This window comes from Lactuca saligna, chromosome 8, assembly GCF_052625555.1.
Source record: "Lactuca saligna cultivar CGN05327 chromosome 8, ASM5262555v1, whole genome shotgun sequence".
NCBI lineage: Eukaryota > Viridiplantae > Streptophyta > Magnoliopsida > Asterales > Asteraceae > Lactuca > Lactuca saligna.
In genome coordinates, this window is record NC_136424.1 from 120,868,191 (window position 1) to 120,891,980 (window position 23,790).

The following is a 23,790-nucleotide window of genomic DNA, read 5'->3' on the forward strand; positions in this document are numbered from 1 at the left end:
CTTAAAACTATAAGCACAAATCTTAGTGAGTTCCCCCGAAATACCACATACCATACAAACATACAACCAAGCATATTTAGGTGCTTGCAATCCCCTTCGGTATATTTTAATCGGATACCGTCAAGCATATCTGGGTGCCTGCAATCCCATTCGGTCAATTTCAACCGGATACGGTCAAGCATATCTGGGTGCTTGCAATCCCCTTCAGTCTATTTCATCCGGATACCGAGTCTATTTCACCCCTACCACTACCATATATATATATATATATATATATATATATATATATATATATATATATATATTAGAACAAGGAATCATAAAGTCATCAAGCATACACAGGCATAAGTGACAGTTGTCACGAAGTCAACCGTCATACTACAACATAAACTAGTGGGCCGATATTGGTGCCTTTAACCCATAGATACAGTGAAGTAATCTTACCTCAAGCTGAATGTATTAAATCGTACTCAGCGGATAACTCGCGAAATCCTCTCCCTAAGGCATAAATATAAAACTCTAATTAGAAATTAGGCCAATATTCTAACTCAAAAGTCCAAACCCTCATTCTTGACTTTAAGGAAAAAATGGTTTCTTCACCCTTTCCTCATTGGGCCTCCTTCCCACCAAGGCCCAAATCCATACAAGTCTAAAAAGGTATCCAAGCCCAACTACAAGGCCTTATATGGCCCAAGAGTACCCAACATGACTTAAAGCCTACAAATGCCTTTCTACAATAGGTGGGTCTGATGCCCAAACCTAAACAAGTTAAAAGTCCAATAATAATCTAGCCCAAAATTTTTCTAAGCCCACAAACTGTGTACGCGCGGTGTACATGGCTTATACATCCAGCGTATGCTGATGATGATCTGGAATTGGATCACTAGACCAGTATGTGCAGCGTACTCTAGAGTACCCCCGACGTACTTGCCAGTTAGCCCAAACTTGCACTCATGTCTTAATCCATTAAGCCCTAACATCTAAAACTTAGACCCAAGCTCATAATAGTGTCTTAAGCCATAAAGTTGCAAACTTTATGCACTTGCATGCCTTAATGGAACTCAAACCATGAACTAAGCCCTCTAACTCTCTTAGGTGGTCACTAACACATGCATGATTGAGTGTTAACCTCCGAGATACAACTTTTATGAATCCATGCACTCCCATGAGTCCAAAAGGATAGCTCAAATGGCCTGGAGTAGCCCATAATCCAAAAGACCAAGTTATGGGAACAAAAGATGCTAAAACATTCCTTACGTCTAAATCTAAGCTTAGAATGAATAAGTTTCAGACTTTATACCTTCAGTAGGCTAGAAATGATGCACAAACGCATTTGCTTCTTCCCAAACTTCCTTCTTCTTCAAAACCACCAAATAATACCCAAACACTCAATGTAATCTAAAAAATGGACTCAAGATGGCTAGGGTTTCGAGATTAGTACTAAAAGGCAATGGAGGCTGAAAGGGTGATGCACTTGAAGAAATTAAGGATGTTGAATATGGTGCAAACCCTAAAAATTAGGGTTTTTCCCCTGGCTTGAGTTCGCCCAGCATATGCATGGGTATGCCCAGTATATGCTGGGATCACCCTGATGATGTGCATGCAAGGAGTACGTCGTGCGTACCTAATGTACGCCCAACATACTCACAAACCCCTTCACCTTATTTTAGTTTGATTAAATAGGATAATAAATTAATTCCATACCTGGCGACTCGGTGTAGTGACATAAGAACATGGTTTGGCATGTAGAATTAAAGTTTGCACTACTGAACATTGTGATTTGGGTGCTAAAAGATATATTCGATCATAGTAAATGAGTACAAAAAGGGGGATCTAGTCTATAACTTCATAAATATCTCCCTCACTAATCACTATGACTACATCTCTCAAGCACACCTCTACAAGTGGTATGAACCCACCGTATATAGAGGTGTTTACATGTCTCTCTCTCACTCTCTAATACTCATTAGTCATAAGGCTAATGCACCACATGCAAGTGGGTCTACAAAAGTCAAACCATCTACAAAGTCATACATGAAGAACTTTCCACCCTAACATTCCCCCCTCAAAGCTAGGAATGGATGACCCACTTCAAATCTTCCAAAATCAAGCAACTACACGGTTCGAGCCTCAAAGGTGACACATATTGAAACGAACTTCAATCTTCAATTATTCCATGATTCTTCAATTTGGGCTCTAGGATGTGAGACCATACAATCCAATCATCAACGAATGATCACGAGCTTCTCAAACTCTAAATTGATCACCCTAAAGTATAAAAACACACCCTAAAAATCTTCAATAGTTCCAAACCCATTTCGAAAAAAAATCATTTCCGAACTTCCAAATGCATCATCTCGTAAGCTTCAAAACTTCAAGATCACTTCGGTCTTCAAATCCACGTAATATGAAAAATTCAAGTTCGAATTTCCATATAAACTTCTCCCCCTTTTTATAATCGAAAATTGATTATAAAACCTTCAAGGAAAAAGAACGTGCTCTATTCGGAATTTTTCATGTCAAAACTCCCCCTTAACATATGGTATAAACTTTGTGCTTTAATCCGGAAAATCCAAACAATATTCAATTTTTAGCTTCGTTCACGGATCGCTTTTGCAAAATTTCTAAAAAATGGGTAGAAATTGTCAATTTTAAAATTTTGAGTGACCCGTTGCACCCAAAACAACAAAATATGCAAAACTCTCCCCCTTTTCCAAAGTTTGGTAGAAAGCATCAATTTGCACAAACTGCAGAGGCCTGAAATGCACTTTCTTCAATTTTCAGCAAAAACAGTTCTTTTTCGAATTTAGGTACAAACCGCCAAATATTCGAAACATCAAGGACTATTTTAGACAATTCTACCATTTGTGCTAAGATCATACGAAAAATCACCACAAACATACAAAGCTTCAAAAATATTCGAAATTGGATGAAATGTGTCAAACATTCAAAACTTCAATTAATTTTCGAAGTGTCAAATATGGAAAAGTCAAGATATACACCAACTACGGATTTCAAAATTTGAAAACCACAATCCATGGACTACATTTCGGAAACATGGGATTTGAATGGTTTTTTTTTTCACATTTTCAGTAGAAAATCAAGGAATGCAAAATTGATTATGAATAAACAATAATACTTAAAGCATCATAATTTAATACTTAAAGCATCATACTTTAGACATTTTAAAAATCTAGATTTGAATAGTATATAAATAATATTATTTTAATGATTATTAGTTGTACTATTAACTTATTGGTTTTGGCGTTTTAAAATATAATATTATTATATATAATATATTTTTAGAAATAGTGAAATTTCTTTATATATATATATATATATATATATATATATATATATATATATATATATATATATATATATATATATATATATATGATCATGTGATTACTCTTTTTTTGGTGAAAACTCGTGAAAAGACCCTAAAAGAATTGAAAAAAAAAATTAATGTAAATCATCAAAATCGAGCATGATACTATATTTAAGAGAAAAAAAATTAGAAAAAAAAATTATGGATCATTAAATTTTAATTATTAATCACTTTTATGATTTATGATTCAATTTTAATGATCCATAATTGTTTTTCCAATTTTTTCTCTCAAATATAGTACTATACTCGATTTTATGATTTGTATTTCTTTTGTTTTTTTTTTTTTTCAATTTTTTAAGGTATACTCACGAATTCTCACCGAAAAAAGAGTACTCACTGGAACCAGACCCGATATATATATATATATATATATATATATATATATATATATATATATATATATATATATATATATATATATATATATATATAGGTTAAATGTTGATTGACATCTATTGTGCAAACATGTGTACAATGTTATTCTGTGAAAATGACTAAGAAAATATGTTATTTGGTAATGTGAATACACTCAATATTACATAACTATTGTCATTATCACGCATTCTAAATAACTGAATCGTCTATAATGTTATTATATACTTTTCTAATATTCTCATTCTACTAGAATGTATATTGAGTCGTATTCTTCTGTAAGAATGAAAATAAGTGAAAAACGATGCGTGAGAACAAAAATGAATAAGAATTAACGAGAATGCATGAAAATAACGATAGGTGTGTAAGGTTGAAAGTATTCCCATTAGCGAACAACATATTCTCTTAGTAATTCTCATTGAATAGAATTGTCGACACATCCGTACAATAGTTGTTCATCGACATTATAACATATATATATATATATATATATATATATATATATATATATATATATATATATATATATATATATATATATAACATTTAAATTTTAAAAAATATTTTGTTTATTTTAAACGTTGAAATCGATAATTTAACTTTAGTGACTACTACTTTTCATATGCGAGTGAAACTACAAAATTATGTAAGGAATATATGTGGTTACATTAGATGTATATATGTCGTATGCTGGACCCACACAAATAGCCAACAAAGGGGTTGCTCGGTTGGTCCACATAGGCTGGTGTATTTTTCCAAAGTTTTATTTTGTATATGATCTACAACAAATATTAAATTGTTACAAAATATCCAAAATACTTTAAAAAAATATTAAAGTTTAATAATATCATCGACCAAATCAACAGATTTTATATTTATTCTTTATAATGGTAACTGAAAAATAAAATCGTTCCTCAAAAGACCCCTCTTTTATATAAAACTTTATAGAGGAAATGTTATTATTAATATAAAATATTTGACAAAAATACATATATTGGAAGATAAATTGATTACATTGTTTTTTTTATATATTTTATCGTAAGTCTGGCAATGGAGCGGATTTTGACTCTGATCCGATCTACCCTTTACAATTATACGGGTTTTGAACATAGTTTTTAATCCCTATACCCGTTAACGATCCGTACCCGCTAACCCTTTTATTAAAAAAGTCGGGTATGGATCATCATCGATCTACTCCATTTATAACTTATCCCATATAAATTTTAGAATTATACGTTTATATTTTATACCACCTAAGTTTTACTGTAAATTCCAATAGAAAGTACAAACAAAAAAGGCCAAAGACTAAATTGTTTTTACATAGGATTCGAAGACTCAACTTCTATAGTTCGAGTCTTCTCCCAAGAATCGTGATGTCATTTCATTTATATTTCATCATGTAATCACCAATTTCATTTATAGATCAATAAATTCATTTATCAACCGGAAGAAAGTTTGTAATTGCTATTCTCTATCAATGCAATCGATGGTCAAAGCCAATCAGAAGTAACTACAATAATGATTTAATTGCATATATGAAACTCTTCGACTACATGATGTGTTTTCTAAATCAACATTTGAATTATTTAACAAATGTGATTTTATGATTTAAGTAAAATGCGTTTGATTATTCAAAAAGCCTACGAGTTATGGTGCGTTTTGGATATCTGTTGATTTGGTGGATAAGGGTATGAGTTTGATTATTCAAAATTCTATGGGTTACGGAGCGGGTTTGGATCGGATTTTGAAATTTGTTAAAAGGGTTTGGATTAAGGTCGATTCGCTTCAAACCCACCACATTTACAAGTCTATTTATCCCATCAAAATAAATTAGTATTAGAACTTTTGGTTTCACAAAACCCATAAATCTGATTAATCATGTAGTTTATAAAATTAAATGATAATGTCTTGAATTTATTGGATTTTTCTTTTTGAAACAACAAATTAATCTAAACCTAAAGTACTCTTAAATCAATCTTCTTTGACAAAACTCGAACCCTCAACTTTAAAAAAGAAGGTCAACACCTAATATTGGTAGCTTGCAATCATTTTGTTGAATCTATCGGAAAATTGATTTTAACTAATATCTAAAAATGATTATTTTCCCATTTTTTTGAGCATTAATTTTGAACCATAAATATAATCAAAATGAACCAATGATAATATATTTGTGTTATCTCCTGAGATACTTTCATTTTGATATATCAAAAATATAAAACAGATTAAAAATGGATTAAAATTTGTTTTTTTAAAATGAAGTTTTTGAAAGAAATAAACAAATAAGATAATTGGGTTTTACTTCATCATACTAAGGCGAAGATGAAAAGAAAATAAGTTTATAACTACAAAATTCATTAGGTTTAAATATTACTTGTTAACTTATATATCATTTATTCTCAACTTACATCTTTAAATGATTAAATCATACATGAGTACCATATATGTTTTTCTCTTTTTTATTATTCATATATTATTATCGAGTAGGCATACGTGAATAAAACAAATCTTAAGAATTTTATTTTTTAAAATTTTTAAAAATCGTATTTGATTATCCGAATATATATATATATATATATATATATATATATATATATATATATATAACCAAAATCAAATAAGAATAACTTTTTTATAGGAATATCACAAATTTATTAAATACATATTTTCTTAGCAACAAACAAAATGAATCATTAGATGATTTAAAAGTAATATGATTACAAAAAAAAAAAAAAAAAAAAAAAAAAAAAAAAAACATTTTCATTATTCATTTTTAAGTAAATCAAGGGAAAAAAAAATTTATGTCAATTTTAGTGAATATCAACAAAAATATCATCAAAATAAAACATCGAAATGTTTTTTCGGGAATTTTTTTAGGAATCGTGTTACTTTTATTAATGCAACGATTTATTTGTTTTGTTCGTCAAAAAAATATGTCGAAAAAAACTTATTACCTTCCTAAAAAAAAATCTTACTAATATAAATTAGAGAATTTTTTTCTTAATCTAACAATATATTTTATCCTGATTGATAATAATAATGATGTATTTAAATTTAAGTTTTTTATTATTTGTTATGAATAATTATTTGTTATGAATAATATATAATTTTATAAATAAAAGTGTTGTTTATAAATAATAGTAGTATTTAACAAAATAAAATATATTCTTTCTAAATTTTAATTAAGTTATTATAATAAGGGACATATATAAATATATTTGTTATCATAAATTAAAAATAAAAAATTATTATTCAAAAAATCAAATACAAAAATATTAATTGTAAAAGATATAAAAACATTATTATTCTCATAAATAAATAAATTATACCACGATCTTTATTAATAAAAATAAAATATATATGGTTATTTCTCCATATCTTTCCTTATAAGCCATCAAGTGAAACCTTAAGTTCTTTGAAATGTGATCCTTTTCACCTTTTATATTTAAAAATATTTCCAGTTCACCTCTCATTCATCTCTCTTGCTCTCTATCAATGGAGAACCGCTTGAAGCTAAAAATCTCTAAAATGTTCCAATCATGCCGGTCGAAGCACACCTCCGACGTATCCGATCAACCTTTTTTCTTTCCGGAAAACCAACATCACCGGCAACTCATCGATCTTTTCTCTCCCAAACCTAAATCCTTCTGTAAAACCAAATGTCATGTCGATGATGAACCAAAAACCAATCTTTTCCACCCCAAAATCACCGACCAAATCGCCTCATTTCCGGCATACGCAGACTGCCGGAAACCTGCAAAAAAGAAACCCCATTACAGGAAACCTAAAAAAGTGGAAGATTTCTCGCCCACAACACATAATTACTACTACGGTTGGCGTACGAGTGATGAAGAAGACGAAAGTGACGACGAAACCGTTTTGTTTTCATCCCGTTCATTCTCTTCCGACTCATCGGGTTCTTTTCGTAAATACAGAGCACAACGGAAGTCCAAGAAGAAATCAAAGAGAATCTGTGGCGACGGAGACGGAGACGGAGACGGAAACAGCTGTGGGTGTAAGAGTCAAAGGATTTCCGATGAAACACCATTGGAGAAGAGTGGGAAGTTGGTGAAAGATAGTTTTGCAGTGGTGAAGAAATCGAGTAATCCACATGAAGATTTCAGGGTATCAATGGTGGAAATGATTGTGGAGAAACAGATATTTGGAGCAGAAGATCTTGAAGATTTGTTGGAATGCTTTATTTCGTTGAATTCGGAAGAACATCACAGGGTGATCTTTGAGGTTTTCACTGAGATTTGGGATACTCTGTTTTCAGCTTCTGTCTAATCAAGCACAATACTCTGTTGTGTGCTACTATATTATCTTTTTTAATTTATATATAAGCTAAGTATTTAGCATTTTAATTCAAACAAATAGTTTAGTTTAACATAAGTAGCTTTTGTTTATTGATTTGAATAGTGTAATTTCAGTTATCTAACATGTGTTTGAATAGTATTTGATTTTATCTTTAACAAAAAATACGGGTAATCTAACTCTTAAAAGAAAAATTGTTGAATACTTTAATATTTATGACAATTCATATTTGATTTAATTTTTAGAAAACTATAAAACTATGCGAAAAAGGTTGATTTTTCTAGGAATAGTCATAAATATTAAAGTATTTCTTATGTATGTCCTACACCAACGTGATCTTATGATATGAAGAAAAACATTTTATATATTTTATAGTTTTTATTATTAAACACAATCAAATAGTTAATACAAAAGATTTCATTAGATAACAAACTTAAATATATATTTAAAATTCAAACTTAACAAACATAACAGTGAAAGTAAATAAAAACCATAAATAAAATACAAATCTACATATTGTGAAGATCATTCCTCATTCCTCCAAAGTAGTTAAAGTATTGGTTATAACTTTGAGATCGTTGGTCTTGATCTTGATATTCTTCTTCGTGATCTTCTTCGGATCCTTAATATTGATTTGGTTGGTTTGGGATAATTGATATTGAGATCCTTGATATTGAAATCTTTGTCTTTGAGATCCTTGATATTGAAATCTTTGTCTTTGAGATCCCTGAACATTTTTCATCTTGTTGAGACTCTTTTGTTCTTTTCCTTATTATCCTATTTTACTCATTTTGAATATACTCATGCAATGACAGTTAAGGTTGAAACGATGGTTAATGTTAATGTATGATTTCAAGAATTTCTTAATCAACATATATAAAAACATCAAAGATAAGATGTTCACAACAAACTTTGAAATGTATTACTTGAACATTTATAACATTTATGGTGTGAGTATATTAACTCACACAACTAGTTTATATTTATTTTATACTAGTTTATAACCCGTGATAATCACGGTTATAAAATTAATTAAATTTTCGTATTAAAAAATCAAAATTATTAATAAATTATTTTAAATAAATTATTACTTAAGAGATATTTTTTTCGTTATATAAAATTATAATCGTTGATTTAAATAAATACGTGAAGTTATATCCTTTTATAATTTATATTAATTTTATTTTAGTTTTTAATCTAATGTTATTAATTCAATATAATTAAAGGGAGAAAATTTAAATTTTGAAATTTAAAATGAAGAATCAATTATTAATTTAATAAAATTATAGTGAGAAATTTAAAACTTGAAATTTAAAATAATTAATTAATAGGTTGATAAGTGACATGATAAATGATATATAACATTAATGAAGGTTTTAATTGCATGACACTTATCAATATGAGATTAAAACTATTCTTTTATTAGAATAGTTATTCAAATGTTGAAAAAATTGTAATGCTTTTTTATATAGTTTTATAATATTTTCAATTTAATTTTAAAATGTAATTTTCATCTTATTTATATTGTAAAATCAATTATTTAGTTATTTAATATTATCATTAATAATAAACTATATATTATGATAAAATTTATTTAAATCAAATCATACAATGTTATAGAAAATAATACTTTATAGTTATATTATTAAAATTTGTTTTTAGTGTGAGTTGGAGTTGAAATTTATTTTTGTAGGAGAGAGAGAGAGAGAGAGAGAGAGAGAGAGAGAGAGAGAGAGAGAGAGAGAGAGAGAGAGAGAGAGAGAGAGAGAGAGAGTTTTTAGTGTGAGTTGGAGTTGAAATTTATTTTTGTAGGAGGGAGAGAGAGAGAGAGAGAGAGGTTATATGTGATGGTTGAAACCATGGCTAACCTTCACCACGCTACCTTTGGGGTGATGTTCACGACACAATTCCCCAAACCATAACTCTCATTCCTTTTATTCCGGATAATCTAATGACACTACTCATCATTCCATTAATTTAACATCTTCAACGGTTAACATTTAAAAAAATTAACTAATAATTTCATCTATCTAAAATATTTTATTATCTCATTTATTTATTGGGAAATTGAGTAATCTAACCACGTTTTAGTTTATAGTTACCAAAATATTTTTTTTTTTTTGAAAAGTAACCATTGTGTCCAGAGTAACGATTCCGGATAAGACAAAAACAGGTCAAACCTATTAATGCAGGTCAATGTTATATATATATATATATATATATATATATATATATATATATATATATATATATATATATATATATATATATATATAGGTCCCACAACAAAAAATTCTGAAATAAGCATTCCGAATTTTGAAATTTCGAAGTTGGTGATCCCGGATTTCGAAAAGAGGTTTTACCATGGATTCATTAAATCATGTCAACTTTACTCTTTAAATTACTTGCATTTTGGTTTAAAAACAATTATTTGTATTATGAAATATGTAGTATATCTTGTTCAGAATACGAATAACAAGTCTGGAATATATATTTTTGTATTTATTTATTTATTTATTTATTCTTATTTTGTTTTAGACATATAACCCATATAAGTATCTCAAAATGTGTGAAGCATTATTTTTTAGTTAGGAAATAAGTCTACATTAGATTTTACAAGGGATTCTACGATAAACTTACTCCAGAATACGAAGATCAATTCCGAAATGATATTTCGAAATGACAGTTCGGAATAAAGATTCAATTTTTATATTTTTTTTCTTGATATTGTTAAATATTCCGTATTAGTCCAAAGACGAATTTACATGAATGCTATTATAAAAAGTGGGTTTTACGGACGAAGAAACTGTATTCCATTTACAAGAGCTTTCAGAATTGCGTCCGATAAAGGTAAAACTGAATTTAAAAAATTTGTAATAAATATTTTATTTTATTTTTAGGGTAATATATTAGAATTTTGTTGGAATTTTGTTTTGCTGATAAAAAGCCATGATGCCGAGTTACAAAAGAAAAATAAAAAATAAATCACAGAAATCCAAAGGCACCTATAAAATTAAGAAAAAAAAACATAAAATTATATTAAAGCTCAAATAGAAAATAAATAGAACATAGAAAGATGAGACCGGAACAAGTTTAGACAAACTTGCTATTATAGACTAGTTGTGAATTTATAATTTTTGATATGGATAAGTTTCAACAACTTGGTTTTAATTTTTGATAAGTTTATGCAAGTTTGTTTTCAATATATATATATATATATATATATATATATATATATATATATATATATATATATATATATATATATATATATATATATATATATATATATATATAATTTTAGTCTTAAACATCCAGTGATTCGATTTATGATGATGCGTTGCCAACGGAATATGAAATAATCTGTTTTGAAGATGAGCAATGACGTGTTATTGATACAACTGTATTCGAAATGATTCGTAAGTATAAGTGTGCTAAACAACAAATAGTAATACTAGAAATCCTATTATTGCTTTTTGCGGTCGAGGAGCATAGAAAACTAGAATTGTATAATATGTAAATGTTCATCCTTACGATGTCTCATTACGATGTCTGAAGACATACGACACTTTGTGAACACAATGCATATCATCAAAGACGCATGTATGATAAGTGCAACAATAGAAGAACGAGTGAAAATAACTAATAATGGATTCAACCTAATTGAGATCTACAGGAAATTGTTTGAAAATAATGTAGATACTGCTAGTTTACACCGGATGCTATTTTCCAGGTATCATGGAAATATATTATAATTTTAACTATTGTAATATCATTTCAAACTTAATTATATAAAAGAAATGGTAGAATCGTTTTTTTTGAAAGAGCGAAATGTTAGAGTTATCTAAAATGACAATGCATTTTACTAACATGAGTTAAACGGTCGTTACAAAAGCTATTACATACTTATATTGGTTTCTAAAAATTAGGAAATTATAATGGATACATATTTTTTTTTCATGGTCAATAAAATATTTTATAGTTCTTACAACATCTATTAGACGGTTCCATTTTTTCCGAACCTTATCAATTTTTGTATTTGCATCTCGGATCCACTTCTCAGATTCTTTGACTTTTTTTTCATAGTTTTAGCAACCCATTTTTCTTATTTCATTTACCTATTCTGCTAGATCGACTACCTATTGATTGAGTGTCCGACTTATTTCAAATTCCCTTTCGTTGGCTTCTTTGCGGCCATTGTAGCTTCGAAAAGGTCATCCGACATTTTATCTAGGATTGGGAAATCAAGGCCTTCTGTAAACAAGTTAATATCCTAATAAACATAACAATTTTCTTCTTTGCAATCTCTAACACCAAACTCAGATGAACTTATTCTCAACTTTTTACTTTTGTAATGTACTACGTTTATGATGTATGGTACCTCCATGTTAATAGTGTGAGGTTGTAAGAAAATATAGTGTGTCTGGAAAGTGTCCGGAACGGTTTGTCCAAAATATGTATCTGACATCTATGCTCGTGATTGTGTGTCCGTGAGTCCGAAAAGTCATAAATCTTTAACATAAATGATGAATTTGACTTGACATAATTATTGATCTGATGTCCGAAATGTCAATCAGGAATGTTAGTCAGGAATAACATATAATCCAGAATGAACCACTATAAATAAGAGATTGGAATTCAAGAACTTTTACAACTTCAAAATGACAGTTAATCACCCCGAACCATGGACTACACAAGAAGAGATTGCACTCTTTTAGGCTTGGATAACCATTGAGGATGATATGGTTGTCATCGGTCTGCCACATTTTATGTATAGATCACGATGAGTCCGATTGAAAAATATGTTTCACTTTGAGTTATATGCTCAAGAGTATCGAACTACTGAAGAAGTGAAGACTAAGTTTCTAGACATACGATCAAAGGTGAAGGAGTTTATCAAAATTTAACAAAAAATCGAAAACAATTTATTGGATGAAGATGGATGAAGATGAACAAGTAATTTTGCACTTGGTAAGGGTGGAATACAAGCATCAAAATAACGAGATTGGTTTTTCTTACGAACATATGCTTGGGATCTTTGAAAAGATGTCCAGTATTTTTAAATTATGTATTTTGTTATCTATAGGATAAATACCTTTATGTTATTTCTAAATTATATCTTTTTAATATGTAAAAAATATTAGGGCAGTAATAATTTTGATTAGTCACTCCAAATCGATTACAAACATAATAAATTGCGATAAATATAAATATACAGTTACATATGGATTAAAACAATCATAAATGGGTCTAATATTTCCTATTCATATAGAGGGGGAACATGATTCACATTTTGCGTTTGGTATACAGTTCAAAACACATCAACCCAGTAATATATATGAACCACATCGTCTAAATTTAAGGTGTTTGAATAACGCGATGCTATAATAGCATGACCGCACGTTATACCCAAACTACACCATTTCTCATATGAACATGTGTGACGGTTCAGATCTACAACACAATTTGTTTTAATATCAAAAACTTGAAAAACATCATACGGGAATAGAGACAAGATCTCGGTCGGGATCTTTGTTGCTTGCCACTAAACAAACTTTTGCATCCTCCGGTGAAACACCATCTCTGCATACAGGGTGGGTATGCTAGTCAACCTCCCTAAAAAGTTAATATTATCATTTATGGTTATTGTAAAAGTAAAAGATAATTCAATATTTGATGGTATTTTACCTCCCGTGAGACTATGTTTAACAAAAGTTTGTTGGATGTAGTCACGAATTGCATCATTATGTGTTATTATCTGTACATTGTGTTGATTGACCGATAACACTGGGAGGAATTATGGAATATCAATGTTGAGTACATTCTAAGAGATGTTAAGAAAATAGGCGCTTGTCTATTTCACGTGACCGATGTTGGCAAACACCTCACAGGCATCATGAGTTAGCTGACATAATGTTTATTGAAAACCAGACATCGTATATGATTTGCATGCATGGAAGAACAAATGTTCCAATTCTTTGTTTCCACCAATTCTTATTCACAAATACATGAACACACTCTTACAACAATACCCACGATAAGAATTAGGGAATACCTAACCTATAAAAGAACTAATGACATCGTCCATATTGGTTATGAAAGATACTTCCCTACCCTCCCTAAGAGCTTCCTTTAACCTTCTCAGGAACGAGGTACAAAAGTCAACAAAGAGTTGTAGGGATTTATTCCTTTTTCGGTGAGGTGAGTTTTATTACTATACTTTGAACTGCAACATATATCCTTTGTATGTTAGGATGTTAGTATGTTGTAGTAAACTTTTAGACTGGTAGATTTGTTATGACTACCTGTATTTGTTTGCTATTGTTATTTGCATATGTCGACATATTATGGCAGTCTTGCTTTGTGTTGCGGTCCATTTTATACTGTTGGCCTATGGGGGGCGGCCTGACTTGGATACTGTAGGCTCCGATTTGGCGATTGAGCCTTATATTGTGGGCCTTGTGTGTATGTATTGTATGTGTATTGTTGTGTCATGTGTGAGGTGTTTTGAGAACTCAATACAATTTGGCATATAATTGTAGATTTAAATATTTTTCAGGTACTTATCGGATCGTAAAGGCGGGACCATACACACACATCAACAGTTTTATGATTCGAGATTCTGCATTGTTTTCCTTATAATTCTGATTTGAATTTTGTTTTTATGAACAAATGGTTTTGACTCGAATGTATATTTACAAAACGGGTGTTTATTCTAGTTTAAAAACGAAAATTTTATTCTAGAAATTGGGACGTTACAAAATGCTATAGGCAAAGTCTGGTTGTGTTGGATCATAGCTACTACTACAAACATTATCTTTAGGTAGTCTTCTTTTTGATGGACATAACCTATAAAAATGATAGGGAACAAACAACCTATAAATACATGGAGTTGTATTTTTGTTGGAAAATCAAAATAATTAGTTGTAGAAACGTTATAAATTTTAAAGAAACAATTAAAATATTGTACAAAATATTTACCACATATCTAACAGCCACAAAACAAAGTTGAAAACGATACATCACATCAAGCAACCTATGAATACATGGAGCTGTATTTTTTTTTGGGACAACAAAACAATTACTTGTAGAAACGTTATAAATTTTAAATGAATAATTAAAAGATTGTACAAAATAATTTTACAACACATCCAATAGCCATAAAAAATAGTTGGAAATGATATATCGCATCTGTTTATTGTTGGTGTAACTATGATGGTTGCTTTGCCGAAGGTTGTGTAAGTAGTTGGTAAAGTTTTCTTCATAATTACTCTTGAGAAACTTATCTTGAAATAGTTATAATATTTAATTATGGATGATCGAAAATAAGTGACTAACAATATGGGATACAATTTATATATATAGGACGAAAAATGTCATTTTTTGGAGTTTGAAATGTGTGTGCGTGATTCTGTAATGTCACATCTAGATATAATATTGACTACCATACATCGGAATTAACATTTTCTGTTCGAAATATACGGAGAAATATTTTGGAATAGATGCTCTAGAATGTATAGCGATACTCCGGAATGATATATTCCATACATTATGACCATTTTTCAAAAAAATTATAACTTGGTTATTGTTGTTGAAGTAATCATTTATATGAGTTATATAACCAATTCCCCTTATTTAGTTAGTTGTTTTTACACATACATTATATTAAAACTGTACAAATAAACTAAAATATAAATACAACTATATATAGGGTCATCATTTATATATATATATATATATATATATATATATATATATATATATATATATATATATATATATATATATATATATATATATATATATATATCATTAGGTTACTTTTATAAAAATAAAAAAATACTGAAAATGTTATATAATCAATATAAAATTATATATCATAAGTGAAATTCTGATCAAATATTTAATAATAATAAATAAATATTAAAATAATAACAAATATATAAAACTAAAATATAATTAAAGGATAAAATCTTCCTATGCTAATAAATTTTTTTGTTAATAAATGAATATATTTATTCTTCTATTAATATATGTCATATTATTAGAACACATCATCATTATTTCTAATAAATGAAAGTTGTTTTGTCACTTGTCACATTTTTATTCACTTTGCCAAATATCATTTTTTTGTTATTTTGAATTAATTTTTTTTCCACATATCATTGTATGAGTTTTCATATTTTATTAAATTGCACATAATATTTTAATAATGTAACAATTGCAATAAATGTAGCAATAAATAGATATTAATTTTTATTAATAAACTTACCTTTTAATTTTAATATTCCTAAAATTAAAGCTCATTAATTTTTTTTTCTTTATTTAAATTATTTATTTAAATTTAAAAGATAAAAAAAATTCATTATAATAATTCATTATTTTTCTTATTTTTTTTTATAAATTTGAAGTTCTTAAATATTTTGACTTTTGTATTTAACTTTTTTTTTTTCAATTTAACCCATTAATACATGAGTCTCACAACTAGTTAATTTTATGTCACTTATTTTGCCACTTGTCAATCTATTAATTATCAATTTCAAATTTCAAAATTTAAAATTTTCATTCTAGTTAAATTAAGTTAATAATTGATTCTGCATTTAAATTTCAATTTTAATTTTTTTTTCACTCTAATTATATTAAATTAATAACATTAGAATAAAAAATTAAATTAAATTAAATTAATACAGATTATAAGGTGATATAACTTCATATATTTATTTAAATCAACGATTATAATCTTATATAACTAAAAAAATATACCTTCAATAATAATTTATTTAAAATAATTGATTAATAATTTTAAGTTTTTAATATGAAAGTTTAATTAATTTTATAATTATGATTTTCACGGTTTATAAACTAATAAAATATAATTGGAGAAAAATGGTTACACGATGAGATATATTAAGTATAAATTTATATTATCCAATATCCACTCAATATGCTTAAATGGTTTAAACTTTGAAGTGATCAATAAAAGAAATAAATAGTAATAGATTATTAAAAAACTCTTATTATAGATACGATATAATTAAAACTAATTTGAATAATTTCCTTAAAAACATCAAGATTATTACTTGAAATTTGATCGGTATACAATCTTTAATACTAAATTACTAACGTAGCAGATATCCAAAATCAATTCAAATCTAATTAGATATATGGAACTTTATTATTTTGATTTGTTAAATTTTTTTTTTGATCGTATGTAAATTCTAATGTTCATAGACTTCGAAATAACCTTGGAACATTATAAGTTTTCAGGATAACATGTAACTTTAAAATCTTGATAAAATTAAAAACATTTTTTTTTATTTGACAAAGTACAGTGGGCTTAAATCCACCATTGAAGGCAACTAAATCTTGAGTTATCCATGGGCTTTGGCCCAGTAATACAATCAGTAAAATAGAAAGATGAAAACACGTAACCGGTGTCTTCTCCAGCGATATACATTTAGTGATATACTAGGTTATAATCGTGTACGACACGTTGATAAAAGTAAAATAACATAGACTAAAATTTATTATTATTAATCATAATTTTAAAACAATTATATTTATACAACCCCATTGGATGTTTTGTTCGTAAGACCATTATCGTTATTTTTAATTAATATGTAAAATGTTTTCAAAACATAATTAATCTTTTGGCCACATCCTATGAAAAAAAGATTTTAAAAAATAAATAAAAGTACGATATCATGCTATACATATAGTTCAATCAGTTCTATTTTGTAGTCAAACAAATTGCTTTTTTAATCCAAATGTTGCATGATATGAAAATCATAAAGTTTCTCTTATATCACATTCACATATATAGACTCATATGGTTTTACATGATTTTAAAATAATAAAAATTCAGCTTAAGGTTACTAACAGATAAACACTAATCAAGCATTGTGATTTAAGTATATATTTAATTGCATTAAGATACGAATACAAAGAAATAAAACTGAGGTATATGCTAGTAATATTGCAATAATACAAATTAGACATAAAATAAATCATGGATCCAGATATGCATTTAATCACATGTGTCATTGTGTCTTTACAAGAATCGTGTCCCTAAAATGAAAGTGGCATGCCAATGTTGGTTTATGCACAACAAAATAAAACCACAGCTCCAGTTCTCGCTTTCAATAAACAATTAACAAAAAAAAAGTCAAATTCTTGCTAATAAAATTTAAAATCATCTAGGAACATTGAAGCAAAACAAAGAAACATCATCCTTCATAACTCATAGTTCATAAAATTTGTATAACTGCATGACAATTTCATAATATAATGTTCCATGCAATAAGATGAAATAAAAGTAGGATGCTAAATATTAAAGAGTAGCTTGTTATTGTTGGTTTAAAATAAAAGTTGAATGTTATTTTTGAGTAAAGAATGGAAGTAGCTTGCTATGCGTGGCTTAGAAAGGAAAGTATCATGTTACAATTGCCTTAAGAATGAAATTACCATGCACTTTTTTACCTTAAAAATTAAAGTAACATGATATTTCTACCATAAAAACAAAATTAACATCTTATTGTTCGTTTAAAAATAAAAGTAGAATACTATTTTTCACTACAAATGAAAGTAACCTGTTACTTTTGGCTTAGCAAAGAAAGTAGTGTGCTAGTTTTTCCTTAAAAATGAAAGTAACATGCTATTTTTGGCTTAATAATGAAAGCACCATGTTTTGTTTCCTCAAATATGAAAGTATGATGTCACTTTAGCATTAAAAAGGAAAGTAAAAGGGATAGAAGAATAAGAAGGAACACAAGAATCCTCAATATGAAGATGGAAGTTCAAAAAAAATGATTATGCTTCTCCACCAAAAACCATGAAAGTTCAAAAAAAAATGATTAATGAAAATAATAAGTTTACATATCTCATTGAAGGTGTATCCATGGTTGACCAAAATACCCTTGGCCTTCAAAAAATTTCAAAACCATTCTAAGGCTATTCACATTCTTCCCAAGTATAGAGATTGCATGTATAGATGTTGAGACGCACATAGAGAGATTACCTGCGTTATCTACTAAACAAATCACATATAGTTTTTATTCTATCTACTTAACAAATCACAAATCTGAGCACCAAATATCAAAAAACATAATATTAAAAATTATAATCTGAAAAAAGAAAGAAGAAAATGGAAGTTTCATAGCTACATATATTAGATTTATGATCTCAAACTATACAAAAAAAAACATACTTCCCAGAATGGTGTTGTTGCAAATTTACTTGGATCATTGATGATCATATATCCATATCAAACTTACAAACTCAAAATATTAAACACACCTTGAATTTCATAGCATGTTTGAAGGAGTACTCAATAGCAACAACAACAAATAGCAAGTTCTTGTAGCCATTGATGATCATATGTGGTGTGCAACTAACGAAGGGTATTTGATTCCCAATAAAAATGCAGCAAGTTGAGAAAGTCCAATGGTGAATTTTTCATTGAGATCATCTTCTATGTAGTAAAGACTTCAGGACTGAACACTGATCCATTTTCATAAACAAAAGGAACAACTAAGCCATAAGATTGGTGCAAGGAGACCAACACGTGCAGGTGCTGCAACCTGGAAATTGAAGCTATGGTTACAATTGTTTTATCAAAACTTATATAATACATGATAGTCAGAAGTGATAGATTTTAATTTCGTTAACCTTATACTTATAAACAACATCACCCACTTCCTTAAGTTCCCATTTCATAAAAACCAATCCCACATTCACCTTATCCAAATTGGATTAAACAGTTAATAACTTAATCATACATAAAAAAGGAAAAATTAAAATTAAAACATCAATCGAATGGAGAAGGTACTTACCACGAGAAGAGGAATCAGGTTAAGAGATTCGTATATATCTCTACATCACACCAAAACCAAATTTTAAAGAATCTTAAAAACGTAGGAAGATTCATATCTGTAGGGGATGATTATACAATTTATATCGAGCTCATCATTTTCTCCATTGATGATAAGAAATAAATTCTTTTCCCATGGTTTTTAGAGAGAGAAAGAACCAAGGGTTATGATGGGAAGCTTGAAGGAAAAATTAATTTCAAAATCAAAATAAGAAAATAAAGCACCATTAAAATGAAAACAAGGAGCCGTGTGTAAGTATGAATGTGGAAAATTGGGGACTTCACTTTCTAATGGCTTGAATCCGCCACTGTATTAGCACGAGAGAGAGAGAGAGAGAGAGAGAGAGAGAGAGAGAGAGAGAGTTCCCTTCGTGAATCTGGATTGATGCGTACAGCAGCAAGGAGCGGAGGGGAAACCATCAGACTCTGTTTCCATTTAACCCATTTGCAGCAAAACGTAGTTGAATAAACCTACAAATCTGTAGATGGAGATATATGTGAAGAGCGAGATTTAGGGAATTGAATCTCACATTTGGTAATTTGGATTAAATAATTAAGAATTTAAAGATTTTGATTGCACATTTCACGGGATCTGATTTGAAGATTGTTTTTCAATTAAGGAGATATATATGAGCGGAAAAATACAGTAAAGGTAAACAGAAAAATGACTATTGGCAAAATAGAATGTAAAAAAATGACACGTGGCGTTTAAAAGAAGTTTTTATTAAGCATGGAGATGCTATTAATACCGACAATATTATTCTATTTAGCCTTATTAAGATCATGTCAATCCAAAAAATGATTCTTCTATGATTATACATTTAGTGATGCACTCTAAACTCAAAAAGAACGTAAAACGAACTTAATTAAATTACCATTCTTTTACTTATAAGGTTCTTCTCATTGTGGAAGATCTTTGCCACATACTTAAGGGTCAATTTCTGATTTCCGCAATTAGATTGGAATCGTGATCAAAACTCTAGATCCATCACGATCATGTGAATACAATTCAAAGAAAGTGCTCGGATGATGGTTGTTTCACAACCAAGAACCATATTGATGATATTTCGGTATTTCCTCTTTGTAATGTAGTTGCTTTTCGACAAAACTGAAAATTTGGTCCTTGTGGTTTGTGGTCCAAAAAGGTTTCGACTTGCATGCAAGGTCCAAAATCAAAACTTTTATGTTGTTTTGGTCATTGGAACACCTAAAATGATGGTTTTTCCCCTTTAATTTCTTCTTTGTATTTTTTTTGTATGTATTTTAATACGTTTTTATTTTAAAAAATAAAAAATAACATCCCATCTCCTCTCTCTCTCTCTCTCTCTCACACACACACACACATACAACTTTTTTTCTTCTCAATCTTATCTTCTTCACAACCACGGTCATCTGTAAATCATCATCCTCAACCACCCAATCGATATTTCAGAATCACCCATAGATCAAGCTACATTAGACTGCATCCTTCACAATGCCTGAGGCCGTAAATAGAAACCCAATCTCCATGATTTCTCCGTCAACAACCCTAACGAAACCATCATCGACCCTCTATATGAGTTCTTACAATGGTGGAATAAACCCAAATCTTGGAATGACTTATCCCCTTTGCTCAACCTCCTGATGATCGATCCAAACAAATATCAATTTTAGGAAATCGATTTGGTTATCAATTGAGGAGCAGTGATGTGAGAGTGGTGTTAGCCCTTTCTTAATCCCTTCATTCATTTTTGTAACACCGTGAATTTCAAAACAATTTTTTAAATTTTCATAAAACATAATTCAATTAATATTCATAAAACAACCATATTAATTATCCAACTCAAGTCAATACAAAATCCCAAGATCACAAATGTATAAACTTTGTGTGTGTGTGTACGGATCAAGCCGGCGCCTTCCCACGGTCGTCACTAGTACCTGAAACAATAACATCAAACACTGTAAGCACAAAGCTTAGTGAGTTCCCTAAAATACCACATGTAACACATATTAGTCACTCGAGGCTATAACTCTGTGGGTCCGTGCACACAAACTCTGTGAACCCTCAGGTTCTAACTCTGATAAACATGCACCACATAAATCACATAGAAATAATGCAGTACAACACATAATGTAACATCCCCCTCTGGCACGTATCACAATATTGTCCGCTTTGGGCCACTCGGCACGAGGACTTCCCAGGGGGGTCACCCATCCCGGTACTACTCTCGCCCGAGCACGCTTAACTGCAGAGTTCTTATGGGATCTGCTGCCCTCACGGCTTTAAAACGCGTTGTGATAGGGAAGGTACCACACCCCTTATAAGGAATGCTTAGTTCTCCTTCCCAGCCGATGTGGGATCAGATCTAACCCACTTTCACCCCCCATTATAGGGTTCGACATCCCTGTCGAACACATCGACCCGTGCCCTAGCTCTGATACCATTTGTAACATCCCCCTCTGGCACGTATCACAATATTGTCCGCTTTGGGCCACTCGGCACGAGGACTTCCCAGGGGGGTCACCCATCCCGGTACTACTCCCGCCCGAGCACGCTTAACTGCAGAGTTCTTATGAGATCTGCTGCCCTCACGGCTTTAAAACGCGTTGTAATAGGGAAGGTATCCACACCCCTTATAAGGAATGCTTAGTTCTCCTTCCCAGCCGATGTGGGATCAGAGCCTTGGTTTGAGGGATTCGGGTACACCTTCGGGAGTATTTGAACTCAAACTGAGGAATTGGAAAGATATTTTCAAACGAAAACCTAACTTTTCTAAGAGTAAAAGATTTTCTTGAAAAAGAAACAAATTCCAGGAAGAAACGTGTGTACGATCAGTCAGCGCCCGAACGGTGAATTCCCAAAATACCTTTATATTACGTGATATTAATATTGATATGATGTATCTGCATGCTAGAGTAGGCTAGGTATTGCTAATAGGACTAGAGTGGCCTGATTTGTGATGCCTTAGCCTAGGGAGGGGTGAGCTGCTATGAGATGCTGAGAGTGAGTAGGTAGCAGCAAGGGGTTTATGAGAGATCTATTAGAGAGTGGTCTACGCATGATAGAGTACTTGGGAATTGGGATCCGAAGAGGAAGGTTTGGGGTGTGTACTGAGACGGTGTGGACAGTAGTATTGGGCCCGTACTACTGAAAGCACCGGGGCAGTACACAGTCCAAATAAGAATCTTGGGATACCAAGAATCAAGGAGGGGTGGATTGTCGAGTGTAAGAATGTTCGAGTGAATTCTAATTTATCGCATGTTGTATTTCAGAGGTTGATCATGGTGAGGACACGTCATATGCCAGAGGGTGCCGGAGCTACTGATGAGGAGATTCGACAGATCATTCATGAGGAGGTGGCTACGGTCATCAGAGCTGAGATACCAGAGATGTTCGGGTCTATTAAGACCGCGCTGATTGAGACATTTGACGAGCGTTATGCCGCTCTTTCTGAGGATGCTGTTGCAGCGGCTACCGCAGCGATCGCTGCGGCAAGACCCCAGGGAGGTGATGCGTCACTGTTTCGGGAGTTCAGCAACACCAAACCACCAGAGTTTGATGGTACACAGGATCCGGTGGAAGTTATGAGGTGGATATATGATATGGAGGGGTGCTTCTTCACTTGTTCATCTCCTGAGCATCTGAAGGTTCGGTTCGCGCTGAACCAGCTTCGCTTGGGAGCGAAGGACTGGTGGAAGTTTGTGACGGCGCATTTCACGCCTGCTGAGCTTTCGGCAGTGACCTGGGAGAGGTTCACTACCATGTTCCAAGATGAGTACGTTCCCCAGGTGGAGAGGGAGCGTTTGGCACAGGAGTTTCTGACCCTCAAGCAGGGTACTGAGTCAGTTACAGCGATCACGAGGATGT

The 23,790-nt window shown here is 30.4% G+C and overlaps 1 protein-coding gene and 1 long non-coding RNA gene across 3 annotated transcripts; one reads left to right on the forward strand and one right to left on the reverse strand.

The window, feature by feature from the left end:
- Nucleotides 1-7,145: 7,145 nt before the first annotated feature.
- On the forward strand, nt 7,146-8,152 carry LOC145008116 (uncharacterized). The gene has a single exon (XM_078966732.1). It carries the CDS (start codon nt 7,256-7,258, stop codon nt 8,045-8,047), a length of 792 nt encoding a protein of 263 aa, XP_078822858.1. The 5' UTR covers nt 7,146-7,255; the 3' UTR covers nt 8,048-8,152.
- Nucleotides 8,153-19,166: 11,014 nt separating this feature from the next.
- Nucleotides 19,167-20,526, reverse strand: LOC145013074 (uncharacterized). Of its 2 annotated transcripts, XR_013664822.1 has the most exons (3): nt 19,906-20,526; nt 19,742-19,810; nt 19,167-19,653 (listed from the first exon to the last, which is right to left on the reverse strand). It is a non-coding gene; the product is annotated as an uncharacterized LOC145013074 (long non-coding RNA). The 2 variants fall into 2 exon arrangements; XR_013664821.1 differs by lacking the exon at nt 19,906-20,526 and having other exon boundaries at nt 19,742-19,899.
- Between the last annotated feature and the right edge of the window lie 3,264 nt (nt 20,527-23,790).

What these genes read in the sequence shown, in the direction of transcription:
- LOC145008116 (XM_078966732.1), top strand. Translation starts at nt 7,256, where the DNA reads ATGGAGAACCGCTTGAAGCTAAAAATCTCTAAAATGTTCCAATCATGC.